Source organism: Egretta garzetta, unplaced genomic scaffold, assembly GCF_000687185.1.
Source record: "Egretta garzetta isolate BGI_Z169 unplaced genomic scaffold, ASM68718v1 scaffold287, whole genome shotgun sequence".
Taxonomy (NCBI): domain Eukaryota; kingdom Metazoa; phylum Chordata; class Aves; order Pelecaniformes; family Ardeidae; genus Egretta; species Egretta garzetta.
In genome coordinates this window covers 8,965,796-8,981,854 of record NW_009260435.1, presented here as the reverse complement: position 1 = coordinate 8,981,854, position 16,059 = coordinate 8,965,796, and the positions used below count along the sequence as shown (strand labels likewise).

At 35.8% G+C, this 16,059-nt stretch overlaps 1 protein-coding gene across 1 annotated transcript in view; it reads right to left on the bottom strand.

Annotated features, from left to right (window-relative positions):
- Nucleotides 1-293: 293 nt before the first annotated feature.
- Nucleotides 294-16,059, bottom strand: part of NEDD4 (NEDD4 E3 ubiquitin protein ligase) — a 37,964-nt gene continuing 22,198 nt past the window's right edge. Inside the window, 18 exon segments of the mRNA XM_035899414.1 lie at nt 294-396; nt 474-546; nt 3,772-3,868; nt 4,474-4,581; nt 4,681-4,740; nt 5,329-5,389; nt 5,539-5,612; nt 6,653-6,748; nt 8,255-8,325; nt 8,423-8,544; nt 9,172-9,401; nt 10,724-10,789; nt 11,733-11,791; nt 11,881-11,935; nt 12,082-12,159; nt 13,245-13,451; nt 13,926-14,045; nt 14,709-14,774. Of these exon segments, the coding sequence (XP_035755307.1) occupies nt 294-396; nt 474-546; nt 3,772-3,868; nt 4,474-4,581; nt 4,681-4,740; nt 5,329-5,389; nt 5,539-5,612; nt 6,653-6,748; nt 8,255-8,325; nt 8,423-8,544; nt 9,172-9,401; nt 10,724-10,789; nt 11,733-11,791; nt 11,881-11,935; nt 12,082-12,159; nt 13,245-13,451; nt 13,926-14,045; nt 14,709-14,774 (1,746 nt within the window).

The window sequence follows — 16,059 nt, the reverse complement described above, 5'->3', positions numbered from 1 at the left end:
AGTCTGTCAAACACTGTAAAGTTTAAAAACATTTTAGTTTTTGACTAACTTGGCACTGGCCCATCCAATGTGTATATTGTAGTTATTAGCAAAGCACGCAAAACTGTGGAAATGGCAAAATACATTTTCAAAAGTTAGTGAATTTTTAATACTTACTTATTTTACAAGCAATACTATGAAGATTCAATAGCCATGTGACTAAATACAATGGTAGTCCCTGGAAAATTCAAATTTGTTTGTAAACCCTTAAAATTAAATTGCAGCACTGGACCAATATAATTTATGTCTGTGTCTTAATCAACCCCATCAAAACCCTGAGTATTTTCAATCGCTAGAAGAAGTTTATCCCACAAATCTTCAAATGAGTCATACGGAGGCAAATCCAAGCGATTAAAGCTGAAAAACAGATGAGAAGTCTTAAGTATTTTGTCACTCCTACTAATGGTCATAATCTACCTAAATGAAATACTCACCAGGTATGAGCTCTTGGCAGTTTTTCAGGGGTACCCCACTGTTCAACTGTAAACAACTGTGGTCCATTTGAACCTGCAGAAAAGAATACATCCATTTTCACCCCATTACAAGGTTCTTTTATAATTAGAAATTCAAAATAGAAATATTTTTGGGTTTTGTAATCCAGTTCTGGCATTAGTAGGAGCTATCTATACGAATCAAATACAGTCTACACTCAATAATGGTCAATAATCCCAATTCACTTGCATTTTAATTATTTCTTTCTGTATCTTAATATCAAGAGACTTTTACACCTTAAGCTCAGAAGTCTGAGACCTAAATACATGTGCATAGTAGTTGGTATTGAAAATTTTATGTGAAAGACAATTTTATACTGTATACATTTTGGATGTAAAAATTTAGACATGTTTATCACAATGTGCCAAGTTATATAAGCTGGTAGAAACTATTCAATGTCCACCTTTACCTACGCAACAGAGTGAAGTAACTGAGAACTTTTTGAAATATGGTGACCATGTGTACTCCAGGGATGTACATATGCACCTGAGAGAACTTTTTTGGCTAGCAAGTGCAGCTCCAGCTACACCTGTGCCTTCAGCAACCGTCTTACAGCATGTCGTATCTGAAAGTTTCTTGGACCTCTCGACTCTTGCCAAGTGGATGCAAAGGACATTTTGCACCCATTTCCTTAAGCTGTTGAAAGCATTTGTGTACATCTAGAGAAGACTGTGTAGTTAAAAAAAAAAAAAAAAAAAAATCACTATCTTGTCAGAGAACAGGAGATTATCTCTGATGGTGGGTGTCTTCTGACCATCAATACAGTTAAGAGAACTGTATTCCAAGGCAGATGGCTACCCAAGAATGAGTAGCCTTCTGCTTCTGAAATGGAAGATGTGAATCATGTTTCAGATTCAAGACGAGCAGCAGTAATGAGAGCGGGTTGATCTATGAATGCAGCTGAGGTTTAAGTGCTGTGTGGAGTATCTTTAGACCTATGAAATAAACTTGGTTTTACAATGCGGACAGACACCTTCCCTTTTTATGGCTTCTCCAAAACGTCTGTTTGGGTTTTTTTTTTTTGTTTGTTGGGGTTTTTTTACTATGTAAATTATAATTGTCAATTCAAAAATATTTCATTTGTGGGTTTATAGAGACATGAAAAAAAGAAATGCATACACTCTCATAATAAAATTGTATTATGATAGCATTTAGTAATATACAGTGTAGAAAGGGATTTGGAAGGTGTTAGCCAACAGAAAAAAAAAAAATCCCAAACAACAAAATACCCAAGACAATTAATCCCAAAGACGAAAATAAAACAAGAGGAGGAGAAAACCTTTTCACAACTACTAACATAGACAAAGAGATAGGAAATACCAATCAATGCACAGAAACTATACTTCATTCAAGTCTAGTGAGTGAACAAGACAGATGAGAGCAGACACTGAGCACTTCATCCTAAAATGTTATGAGATAGATATGTCGGTAGTTCTGGAAACGCTTCCAGGCCCTCTACTTTCTTCTTTAGGTTACATGTTTCTTCAACACAGAAGGCTGGTTAGAAAAAGTAACTACTAAGAATGCCTGGAATCAGGATAAAGCAGAGAAGCAGCTCTGTGACTGACGGTGCATTCTACTATGTGACAAGATGATAAAGCTCCATAGGTAAGAATCAGTCTTCATTTTAGCTATCCAGCTAATTAACTAGAGGCTGACACGGCAGGGTGGGGGGAAGACAAGAAAAACAAGCAAGCCACATCTGTTCAGTGTTCTAGTTCTCAAACTGGGGTGGATTTGTCCTGGGACACCGAGCACTCCATTTTTATGAGCAGAGATGGCTCTCTGGGCCACAAGAGGGAGATCTCCCACCAGAAAGCCAGCTCTGGGACTGCAGCCCGAAGATGGGAACGGAACAACCACAGGGGCAGCCCGGCAGCAGCAAAAAGCCATGTACCAACACGAAGCACTGAAGAACCACCTAGAGTTCTTCAAACGCAAGCAGGTACTGGAAATGTGATTGTGATCATTACTGGGGTTTAGTGAGGATGGCATGCTGGCCACAGTAAAGCAGAAACAACTAAGAGAAAGAAACAAAGCACTGTGCAAAACAACTGCTAGTTGAATTTTTCGTTAATGAGTGAATAGAACTACAGAAACTGGGACTTGGCCAGAAGACTGCCCAAGGATATCCTAATCCCTGGGCAGAAGGGAGCCAAGAACTTCAACAGTTTCTTTCCCTGTATCATTCCTTACTTCTATCTCTGGTAGTGTTTTTAGACAAATAAACAAAAATCTGGAGGCAGCAGAATTCTGATCTGGTTCCACTGCGATGACCATGTGTAACTCCAACAGTACCAAGGTTCAGGTGCAACAGCAAACACTTGGCTCAAGTCTGCTGAGGGCACTGTCCTTCCCACTGGAACTCACAACTCATTCACTGATGGAATGGAAAAAATAAACCAAGTATTTATAATGAAAATGGAGAGAGGGAGAAATGGGGACACATGGTGGGTGGTATTTGTCCACAATTTTATTGTTTTATAAACAAATTACTGTCTTGTTTACAAAGGGGGAAATGTTTATTCAAATACACAAGTTAAGCTATTCAGTCACTTGCATAGGATCTCAAGCACTTTTAGCCTTAATAAAGTAGTCTAGCAGAAAACATAATAGCTGATGGCAGCTGAAAGCAGACTTCCCATAAGTAAAACACCCCACCCTTTGTGGGCTGTTTTATCCGCTTGCCCGTGGTCTTTCCACAGTGGGTTCTTCTGGCTTTGGTATTAAAGTCTGCTCCCCACTGCCATCTGCTTGTTTCAGTCTCTGCATCATAGGTTCACTTCTTTTGGCATTATGTTTAACTTGTGTCATTTCAGCAGTCCTCTATAGAGTATATCCTTACAAACAACTGTATCTGTATAACTTACAAGAATCTGAAGTTAACTGCTGATGCCAGCATGCCTTTGTAATCAGATCTTAGATCTGAGAATTTTCTTCGAGCTCAATCACATGTTAAGCAGGGATTTTTGCAGCTCTTTAGAACTTTGAAATCCACATTAATTTGAGAAGTCCTATACATTTAAAAACTTCCAAAACCAGAATTAAAATTAAGTATTTATAGAACATGGGCAACATGATCTAAGTGAATCTTCTCTAACTTTGCTTCTTATAACTGCCAGTATATACTCATTTTTAAAGCAAAATTTGAAAAATAACAGACCTGTTTGAAGTCAAATATGATGATGTTGGTATCATGTTCTCTGCTACTTAATTGTGAACATAATCACAAGTACTCACCATACAGCTCAGCAAACCCATTCATAGGTACACGTGATGTGCCAGTAACAAATTGAAGTAATCTTATTCTCTTTTCAGAGTCCATCATCAAGACTGCCTATATATGATAATGATTACAATTAAAGATTTATTTTTAAATTAAGGTTTTAAGCTAGCAGATTTATGCAACACAGTTTCTATCCTAAATCATTATCCTTTATATGTATGCATTTTTTTTTTTAGTGACACATACAGTCTACTTCTCTGCCTATTGCTAAAAAGCTATGAAATCAACAATTTTTTAATGGCACTGTAACAAGAGTACGGTTACTGGCTTAGCAGGCTGTTAAAATACTTCCCTTGAAGATTTGGCCCCTACTTGCTTTGAAGTTTCCTGATGTTATGAACTAGCAGTCAAATTCCTGTAATTTATTAAACAGCGGATTTTAACACCTCTTTAGTGTAACCATGCCAGAAAAACCTACACAGAAATATTTTTAACCCCAGTCAGACAGGGATTTTTTTTGTAAAAGCAAGTATTAGTAGTGTATTTACATTCTTACCATGCATCTCATCTTTAGTTTTCTTACTATCTTTCTCAGGAGTTTTAATGGTCAAATATTTACCTACCTATTGATGGATCACACTATAAACTAGCACAGCTGAAAGGCAGCAGCTTTTGAACATGTTTTAAGGAAAAAAAATAGTAGAACTTCACGATACCTTCCAGAACCACTGTATTACTTGGTGGTTTATGTTATAGCCATTTTTGTATTTTGTATGTAGTTTCCAATCAGCCACATCCACATCTCCCAGTCCACACATTAATAACTACACAGATAAAAAAAAAAAAACAAAAAAAACACACCAAAGTTTTAAGTCAGTAACATTAAGTTTCAAAATAATTTTTCTTTTCCATGATACACTTACCTCTAGCTCATTTTCATCAAAAATTTTAATCAGATCCTGTGGTATTAGTTCAAAAAAGCCCTAAAAAGATGAGGGACGTTTTTAAAAATCAAGCCAACAATATTTAAGCATTTTTGTTCACCAAGAACAATATTTAGATTCTTTAGCAAACAGAAGCAAAGCAATACATCAAATACAAATGTTTGGACACCAGCAGTCCCCAGTTTGGTTATAGTATTTTTAATTCTGACTGAACTTACATCTTTATTGTGATACATTGAATGGTGAATATATTAAGCCCGAATATCATATATGTAATATCACTTATACAAATAAGGATAAACCAGCTAGTTTAATTTAATTCTATTAGTTTGATTTAATTCTCGTTTCTGCAGAATTCATTAAATAGTTTCCACTACAGCTAAAACTGTCAGCCAGCACCAAGAAATACAGAAATTTTTCAATGTGAATTAAACACCTCAGTAAAAATATACCAAAAAGAATTTTTAAGTCTGAAATAATGAAAAGCTGACACTACAAACAGTATCACTGCCTTTTATATACCTGTAACAACATTATCTGTGGGTCTTCAGGATGTCCAAAAAAGGTTTTCTTAAGATTAGATACAACAAATTCTTAGAAGAATTTATTTTGTAATTAAAACCGTACCTCTTTAAAGGCTGCCATTTGTTTCTGTACTCTGCTCACAAATCTCCACTGAATTACAAGACTGTAAAAAACCAAAAGAAAACCATTTAAAATAAACGCAATTTATATACAAAGCAACAACCTTCCTTTTCTTAGTTCAATTAACACACAGCCCCTATTACTATAGGGGCGATCCAGTGAGATGAGTTGCACATAGCGATCACTACTTACTGAATGTAGTCTCTCTTGTTCTTGTTGGTGACGACTATTTCTGATCCACCACTTTTCAGTTCATGTTGATGGGTCTAAATGCAATACATAGAATAAGTCTTAAGTGAGATACATATGTAACAGCATTCATATGTTAATATTAGGTAATTCAGTTAACTCTAAGACTGCAGAATTTTAAAACCAGGATTAGTTTCACAGGTCACCTGAATAAACAGAATTTGGTTGATTGTTTTAAAAAAATCTATTATTCCAGGGATGACAGACCGCAATGTGGCAACCTCCATTTTTTCTGACCTGCTACAATAAATCGCCTAAGTTTGCACACAATTTCTCAGTAATGTAGACTTCACTAATTGGATATTCAATAACCCAGCCTTTTCCAGATCACAAGGAAGAACACTTACAGAACAATTTCAGCAACGGTTCCAGTAAAGAAGTGAATCAGTACGCATATTTGTTACATAATGATTTATACTACTAGAACCTCAGTAGACAAATACCTGATTTTCAGTTCATTACGGATGTACATTTTCACGCTCCTACTTAGGATCACTTTAGTTTCACAAGTCCACAAAGGCTATTATCCTACTTAGATCTAGTTGGCACCTGTAATTTGGAATTTTTATTCAAGACCTGTGGTATTTCTACATGACTTATCTTGGATAGCTTTCTATACAACAACAAACTTGTTTATTCCATAGTTTTCTAGTACATCTTGGAGAAAAAACCTTATTATTATTTCCCAGTGAAAGTGATGATTGCAACAATTTCCAAAAGTGCTCATCCTTTCCAGTCAGTCACATAAAACCAACCTCTACTCCAGATTAAGTAGTGGGACTACGGATATCTTAGTTTCAGTTGCATTTACAGCAACAGCTACATTTCAATACAAGTATTATTTAAGAAAAAAGCATGAGCTATTTTCTAAAGCTCTGCTTATTTCCAACTCCTTTATCACAACACACCCAGGCTAACAGAGCATTGCCACGAGCATGTGCCAGCTAAAAGAAGCTGAGTGAACAAACCAACATGACTGCGAATGAAAGAGTTTTCTTAATACCATACAGATAAAATAAGCTATTATCAGAGGCCAAATGTACTTAAACATACTAACCTGACCAAAAAGTTCTTCGTCAACTATAAATCTGAGGTCCAGTTCTGTTGGATCATTTTCAAGAATCCATCTCAGAGAATTGTAATATTCACTATCCTAAGAGAGAGAATTACAAAATAGTAAATACAAAATAGAGTAGGCACCTTTTAAGCTACAAGAGGCTTCATTACAGCCCACTGAATGCTGCTACCTAGGATAATCCTGTATTGGATACAGAGACTCTGCAACTGTACAAAGCTACAAAGACCTTTAAAGATGTTTGAAACCTGAAGACTCAGCAATCTCAAGACTAAAAATCTTTCACGTAGAAAAACAGTGGTAAGATGTCACAGCATTAGCTGAAATATTTTGGACTCTGTCTCTCGTCCTTTATTTTTCCCTTTATTGCTAGGCATTACTACAAAGAGCCTTAGGAAATTAAAATTAAGATAAAACCAATCGCACCCTGAGCTGCATCAAAAGAAGTGTGGCCAGCAGATCGAGGGAGATGATTCTCCCCCCTACTCTGCTCTCGTGAGACCCCAACCTGGAGTACTGTGTTCAGCTCTAGGGTCCCCAGCATAAGAAAGACATGGACCTGCTCGAGCAGGTCCAGAAGAGGGCTAATGATGAAGGGCCTGGAGCACCTTCCCTGGGAGGACAGGCTGAGGGACTTGGGCTTGTTTAGCCTAGAGAAGAGAAGGCTCTGGGGACACCTTACAGCAGCAGCCTTCCGATACTTAAAGGGGGGCTACACGAAAGATGGGGAGTGACTCTTTACCAGGGAGTATGTAGCAATAGGATGAGGGGTAATGGTTTTAAACTGAAAGAGGGTAGATTTAGCTTAGATATTAGGAAGAAATTCTTTACTGTGAGGGGGGTGAGGCACTGGAACAGGTTGCCCAGAGAAGTTGTGTATGTCCCATCCCTAGAAGTGTTCAAGGCCAGGCTGGATGGGGCTTTGAGCAACCTGGTTTAGTGGAAGGTGTCCCTGCCCATGGCAGGTGGGGTTGGAACTGGGTGGAACAAACCACCAAACCAAATCAGGACACACCTATAAATCTATTACTCAAACAGGTAGGAACTATACTCTGCATTGTTATAGGAGAGCAAAAACAATAATAGATGAAAAGAGACTGAATAAAAATCACACTGCCCACAAGCACTCTAGAGGAGAACCATGATCAGGGAAACAAACAAGAAAATTGTAAGGACCAGGTTTTCCTCTGAAAATGTTACACTGTATCACTCATTAATATTATCAGTCTGAAAGTATAAGAATATGTTTCTTTTTAATAATCAAAAGATATAAACTAATTTAAAAAACAGGTTGAGACAGGGATCCCGAAGATTTTTATAATTTTAACAATCTTAGCATCTAAAAATATTTTTTAAAGTATCACAGAAAGTTTAGAGTCAAGTTTTCAATACAACTTAACTGACTTAAACCAGAGTCTAGGTCTCTCTGATTTTCATTGGAAGCTTTAATTCCTATACAACTTACAGAATTATAAAAGATGTAGCCTAAAACGTCCTTGAATTACACACTTCCAACCTTCATAATGTCATTAAAGATATATATAAAAAAATTTAATATGATATATGATAAAGCAAATTACGTACCACAGACTCCATATCGTGAAGTGTTATTGGTTTTTGGAGCATCATCTTGTAAAAAGGACGAATAAAAAAGGCTTTAAAGAAGAACAAATAAATTGAACAGTATGTAACAAAATTTAAAATAAATACAATATTAATCCAAATATCATACTACATAAAATAAATACTAACCATCCAAAAGTTTGCCATGGTAAACAGCCATTCCAGCTACACGACCTATAAACTTGAAGTAAGAGAGATGATCTTCATTGCAAAGTCCAGAGTTTGGATTGATCTGCAGAGTATAGTTATCTCTGAAGTTGAGGGAGGGAGCAGGGAAGAGAAAGAAAAACAAAATGTTGTACTATTGGAACAGTCCCACATTTGAACATTTGAAAAACATCACTGGTTAAATCATGTATTACTTTTCAGGAAGTTAAAAAATAATCATACTTGGATTAATGAATCACTAATCTAATATTAAACAATATTCAATAGAAGAGTCTATTAGCATAGCAGAAATAACAGTTTTGAAACACCACGAACTACCTTTGTAAGTTAGAGATATACCAAAGAGAAGGGCTTAACTCCTATTAATTTTAAAATAGTCAGAATAACATCCTCCACATTAATTGTTAAATACTGCCTCTTCTGTAAGTAGTAGATGGTTGTAAGTGTATGCTTGTCTATACAAAGACAACACGGCTTACATTAGACTGTTGATTAGGCTGCTGAAATAAGAAATACAGGTACTGTCTCTACATTATTCTTCTGTCAAACAAAGAACTAAGTGCAGAATATTGCAGTTATTAACAACTAAAACCTCCTATACAGCTGGGGGTGGGGTGGGGCGTAATTCCATTCTTAAAGGAGCTATGCGAAATACAATTGATCTGCTTTCCCTAACTAGACTTCCTGTCTTTCAGACCTGTATTACTTACGTAGCTGAATATTCGAACAATCCATAATAAGGATTAAACATTTCTTTAGAGAGCAGGAAGAACCACTCCCTGGCCACTCCTCCATAGTCTAAACCTTTTTCACCATCAAATTCAATCCAAAGTCTTGCTTTGAGGAAATCTGCTCTCTTTACAGCTATAATTCTTCTATAAGAATCTTCAAGGATTGTTGTGCGATGAATTTTCATTTCAAATCTATTTGGAATATCACTCTAAAAAAAAAAAAAAAAAGAATATAGAAACAGAATAGTAGAACAAAAGCAAGCAATCTTTAGCCTTGCAAATTATACAAATTCTGTAAATAGACGAAGAATGGCACACAAATCCTTTTCTTCAAAAATTTGGAAATATAACAAAATATGATTGACAAGAGGCTCTATTTACATACAATTCAACTAGCATGGAGAGTTTCAGATACTAAGCTCTATTTCATACCATGAAAAAAGGGTTAAAATAAGTTCTTACTAGTAACAGCATATGCTCAGTTTTCTGCATGCAGCAAGCCATGGAATCTTTTTTAATGTTGAAAACTCATCATAATTGTGATCAAAAAAAAAAGCTCAGAGTTTATAAATAAAATCATGTTTGGAACAATTTTACCTGACTTATTTCACCCTCTAGTTCAATATTCTAACTATAAGGCTAGGTGTCCTGTTCTCTTACTTAAGAGATACATGACAAACAAGTATTCCTGTGATATTAAAATGAAAATCAGTCCACTTAAAATTTGAAGTCACAGGAACAAATCACAAAGTTTGCATTTACGATCATATAGGAAAATATTTAAATAAAAATACGAGGTGCATATGTAATTGTGTGTAATTTACACATCAGCCCAAAATGCACAGGTTTCAGAAAGGTTAGAGGCAGAGACTTGGTAGATAAAAGGTGAAGTATGGGTCTAAACTCAAAGGCTATTGTTATATATAAAAATTATCTCCCAAGTATACCAATTTGATTGCAGTTGTGCAAAGACTCATTGTTATCTGGATATCCAGATGCTATTTACAGTCTTTTATGCTATGTGTTATAAATATATCTGGCACTGCCACTTCAAAGTAGAACTTGCAAATGAGTTTCATAAGATTTTAAGGCTGTAACAATTTATTACAGTCATCTAGCCTGATCAAGATGACAGTACAGATTTCTATCTGAATGGTCTAAAATTTATTCTGAGAACTTCTATTTCCATATTCTGAGTTCTAAAAACTATTATATGCTAGATCAGTATTTCCAAACTTTTCTGTTGCCAGCCTACTTCCAGGTTCACAACTGTTTTAACCTTTTAGAATTTCTACTTTTTCAATTAGATTGCTTGCAGTCTTATCACTGCATAGTCACAAATGTTACTGTTAGATTAAATGGTAATTGTTACCAAGTCGCTGCTTCACAAATGTATTTGTGATCAGACAGTAAATCTACCTTCCCTAAAGCAGGTTACAATGTTCAATTTCCTTTCACTGTAACCTAAGCTTTCCTTTCTTTAGGGGCATAAGTTTCTTAACCTTCTGCTGCATTCCTACTGATTACTAACCTGTTTCTTCAATTTCTTTCTGAAGAACTCATACTTCCGTTTATAGTCCCTGGAGTAAGGCACAGCCTTTGGAAAAAAAAAAAGAAAAAGTGCTTGCAATACTTTAACAATTAATGTAATATAAACTAGTCTGTATTTGTGAAACATAGACAATGCATTTAAGTTCTAAGAAAACAGGAATGCATATTTTACTAAACAGAGAAGACTTCCAATTTATAAATATATGGAGAGTTCAAAACATCTGGAATGAAAAGTACTTCTTTGTTCAGATCATTTGTTCTGATCAGTTCCATAGAATTTATCCTGTACTTTACTATTAGCTGATGTGACTGACTGAGCTCACTGACTGGCCCAGATCAAAGGGACCAAAATGCCTTTGGTGACTTACGTAACGCATAGTCTTTCCTTGCTGTATCATGACAGACCTGGCTACAAACACCTCTATTTTCCATGGACAGAGAAGGTTGTTTACATATGTGGGCTATTAATAAACGCAGATATCAGTTGAACACTAAAACCCATCTATAATTATAATGTGTACCGTCTTTGCAATTAGTCCTGGTAATTTTGCACTTCAGATTAAGTATCAAGGCTAGATAATTATTTTTCAGTTGGAAATTAATTTCATTCCTTTTAAAGCCATTTTCTTTTTTTTTTCCTGTTTTCTTTTTTTTTTTTTTTTTCAAGTTCACTTCATAAATTGAGATAGTTTTATTTTGGACACTGTGGATAAAAAAAATGAATCAAGTTTCTTACTCACTTCAAATCACCCTCCAGTATACAAGGAAACTTTCTTACTACTACAGAAACGGATTTGTCTTTCTGGCATTTAAAGACCATTTCCACAGAAAGCTTTCTAAACAGTCTTTAAAAAGAAATAAAGATGCCTTATTCAAACACTCTGGAATTTCATCTTCTAGACTAAGTACCTGATAAATGACAAGAGTTTGTTTGGATTCTATTAATGATATTCTTGAAGAACATGTAAAGCTACATAAGGAAAGCTTACTGGTCCAGTTATTGCCACATTCTGCAGTCGAGGATCCTCCCATTGTGTTTTCTTTGTATCTGCAAGATGTTTCTTAATTAGCTCCATTAATTTAGATAATGTTCAGAAATAAAATGATGGTGTGGGGAGAATACTACATTGTACATACTGTGGTTTATGAAGAATATTCTTCCATCTGTGTGAGTTCTCTCTTCCCACCCTGGCTGTAAGAAGGAAACACTTATTCAAAATAGAGTATATTTTGTATGAAAAAAGCAGGCTACGTTTTTGCATGTGCAAGTTTTGGTACTGCTAATGTAACTATTTAAATTGCCGTATCCACAAAACAAGTATAAAACAGGTTACTTACTGGTAACGGACCCAGGTCTACTGGATCTAGGGAAGTTTTTCTCCTCGGATGAGCAGAAGTTTTCAGTCTTGGATCTTCCTTTGAAAACAAACCAAGCAGCATGTTAAAATCCTCTTATTGTTTTGGTTTGCTTTTAATTTTTTCCTCTTTATTAATGATTGTGTAAAGAATATGCCTAGTATCAACTAGATAATTGTTGCATATTCTGTAGCCAGGTACTTCCTTGGGGATTCTCAGTCCTCCAGTAGTTTACAATCATCTTCTAATGACCTCTCACATACATATGTGTGTGTGTGTGTGTATGTATGTATGTGTGTATATATATGTATATGTATATGTGTGTATATATATGTATATGTGTATGTAGATATATATATATGTAGATATGTATTATATATACATAATATATATTTAAAATCCCTCAGTCACCTCTGTTTCAGCATAATTGAGTAACATTACTCTTTCTACATGGTTTCCTGCACACCTTGTGCTTTTTGGGTTTGATGGTTGGGGGGTTTTTGTTGTTTGGGTAGTTGGTTGGTTTGGTGCTTCTTGGAGGGTAGGGGGAAGGTGTTTGTGTTAAATGATGTCTCTCCATTATCCTCAAAAAATGAATATTGATTTTGTATCACTTTACTGTCAGGTGAAAGAAACAGAGAAATGCATTAATACTGACCTACTCTTTAAATGCTTAAGTCCATCTATTAGCACTGCCTAGTGGCGTGCAGTGCCACTCTGTGGAACTGTAGCTGTACAACTCCCTCATCCGTATTATAGCTGCACCTGGCCTGCTTTCTTACCGGCTGACAAATTCAAGGTAACGGATTTCATGTTGAGGTAAGTTTACAAAACTGATTCCTGTTAAAAGCACATACAGACTATCACAGTTTTTATAGTTATGACAGAACTGTCATTTAGGAGATGCTTTACATTTGCAAAACAGATTCCTGTATACATCAGTATTTTCCTCCTTCCAAGTACCAATACAGTTTGTAAAATTCATAATGTTCTACTCATAATAGGTATTTTTAAGCTTTTATTCCTCCACAGACATGACACAGCTATCTTGGCACTAAAGAAATCTACAGAAGCCTGCCGAAAGCAGCAAAGCTTTGACTTGAGAGGAACTACAATTTCAGTCCATGAGAGCAGTTTTTCATTACCCATGTTGTAGTTTTGGTATTGTGGTCAATAAAGAATGGTCTCCCACTGGGTGCATGTCGGACTTCCCAGCCTTTAGGGAGAAATCCTTGCTCCATTTCAGGCTGCTGATGAGAAGACTGTTGTGATGAATCACTTGATGTTGCTTGTGCTTGTCTTCCTGCAGAAATACCTTGCGCAGCTGACAACTGACCTGTTTCCACACCAATCTATGGTAAATGACACAAAAAAAAGAAAAAAAATCAAAGCCCTGTAAAGCAATGTATTTTTTTCTATTAACATATATCTTTGACCCATGAAAACAATTTTCATAAAGCAAGTGCCAGACAATACATAGATTTGTTTGGTCTAGTATCAACAACATTGACTAACAATCACTGATTATCTACCAGGGTTAGAAGAAGTCTTTCAGGCTTCTCAATCAGCCATCACTCTCCAGAGGGCTTTCTTGGTACATTAATAGCAGAGTGAGTTGCCATAAATATTACCATTCCTAACTCTCACTGCATTCTCTCACATATTTTACATAGTGCCTTACGAGTTTATGCCTTTCACATGTTCTATGTCAAGAGGTCTCTAAACTTTACTTCTGTGTTTAAAAGATTAAATGGTGACCTTTTAAATGTTAGAAGATATGTTTAAAAGGTTAATAAAAACATTAGTAATTAGAAGACAGACAGTACCTGTACAACCGGCTTTAACCAGGTAGTGGTTCTAGAATTGTGATCTATGTAATACGACCTCCCTTTTTCATCTTGTCGCTCTTCCCAGCCTGGGGGTAATCCAGATGAAGTAGGCAGTAACTAAGTATTAGCGATAACACAAGAAAAACAGTTAAGAAAACTATGAAACTGACTGTGAAAAGGCTTTCCCTCTGTCAAATTAGAACAAAACAAAACTATAATCCAGAAAGTTCATTATTTTCACAAACTGGATAAAATAGAAAGTAGTATTTGAGTCCTTACAAAATAGTATGAAGTGACAGATTTTTTTTTTTTTTTTTTTTTTTTTAATTTGAGCTCCTCATCTAAAAGGATTAATTTACATACCTGATTTAGGCATGGCTGATCCAGCCTAGTACTTCTGGCTATGAGCTCATAGTTTGCAGTGTCACCATGGAAACATAATGTCAGGATGGTGTTACAGCTTTTAAATATAAAGCAAACAATTTGAAAAACAAAACTCAACTTCAGAGGAAGACTTTCTTCCTTCTGCAGGCTCTAGCCACGCATTAAGCTAATGTTAAACCAAAACCACAAAGTTGGAACATGAAAGCTTTACAACCGAACTGCAATCTTGCTAGACTCATAATTGCAGTGTTGTCAGGACAGCAGCCAGAAGCAGAAGGCCAAATCTCATTTAAAATGTCAGCAGATAATACATAGTTAAAAAAAAAAGTTTCATATGAAGAAAATACTTCAGCATCTCTGCTACAAGAGCTTGTGTTTTTTTGAAAAATAACGTACCACTGGATGTGCAGGCTGCTCTTCAACTCTGTATGTTTGCAGACTACCTCTTCTGCTGGAATGGTTCTTGAAGCAGTGAAGAGGAATGACATTGTTAGCTATTATTGCAGCTTTAAGGATGGCAGCAAACAGTCAACAATAGTTATCACATTTTAAACTGTTACAGCTTTCATCTCGAACAAAGTGTCTTGAAATAATATTTTTGAACTACTGTTTTAACACTGCTAGAAACATTAATTTCACAGTGTACATTACAACCTTAAAACAGAATAATACAGAGGCTTGTGAAAGTTCTGAGAATCCTAACAGTAGATGTTTTGGAATGTAAAATATTAGAGTTAATTGCAACCAACTATACTACAACTGAATTTACAGTATAGAACTGACTGCGTTATATTGTCCGTAGACTAAAGCCTGTGATATATCAGAGCTAACACAACTTTTCGGAGAGTAGATTAAGTTAATAATGACAAGATATGAGAATCTGAGACCTCCAGTTTAAGAAGAGTAATTTGATCCCTGGACTTTGCGTAAGCATCCACCTTTCTGCCTAGAGCCATATTTAGATTTCATTTGGTACAATTAAACAACTGTATTTCATGTTGCTCCAGAATTTCCTTGATTATTTGAAGGATTTTTCCCTATCTATGTACCCTTATAGAATACTTCAAAGAAAAAGCATGATTAAGTTTTTAAATTTATTTTTGGGGGGATGATGGAGGTGGAGGGAGGCAAGACTGTCATTCTAGCTGACTCTTGAAATAATTGGAACCTCTGCCTCTTCCTCTGCTTAGCCCACCTAAGCAAGCTGAAATAACAGTTTTCTTGCTATCCATAGGATTCTAAATAGCAGCGATGGCAGCGTTAGGTTAAAGGGTGGACTCGATGATCTCAAAGGTCTTTTCCAACCAAAGTGATTCTATGATTCTAAGTAAAGTCTTGTTGCTCTCACTTTGCTGTTTCCAGTTACACTAGTGATGCCTTTGTATAAACTTAGAAAAATATAGTCAATTCTAAATTTATATCTGGAATGGCACTCTCAGCATCACAGAAGCTAATGATTTTATTTAAACATCAAAATCTTACAGACAACATGGTCTGGGTCACCTCTATAGGCTTTCCTCAATGGACATCGGATTTCTCAAGTCACGTATCAGGTTACAAGGCTCTTTGTGGAGCTGGGTTTCACAAGACAGCTGAGCTTATTTAATTGCTTGCTATCACCAAAAGACAAGTCTCACTCCTGGCTATGTACTCCTGCTGCTTTCCCTTTGTCACCACGGTATGTGTCAAGACAACCTAGCACGCTGTTCCAGCTTGCTAAAACTGCAAAAAAAACAGGAAACAGTTG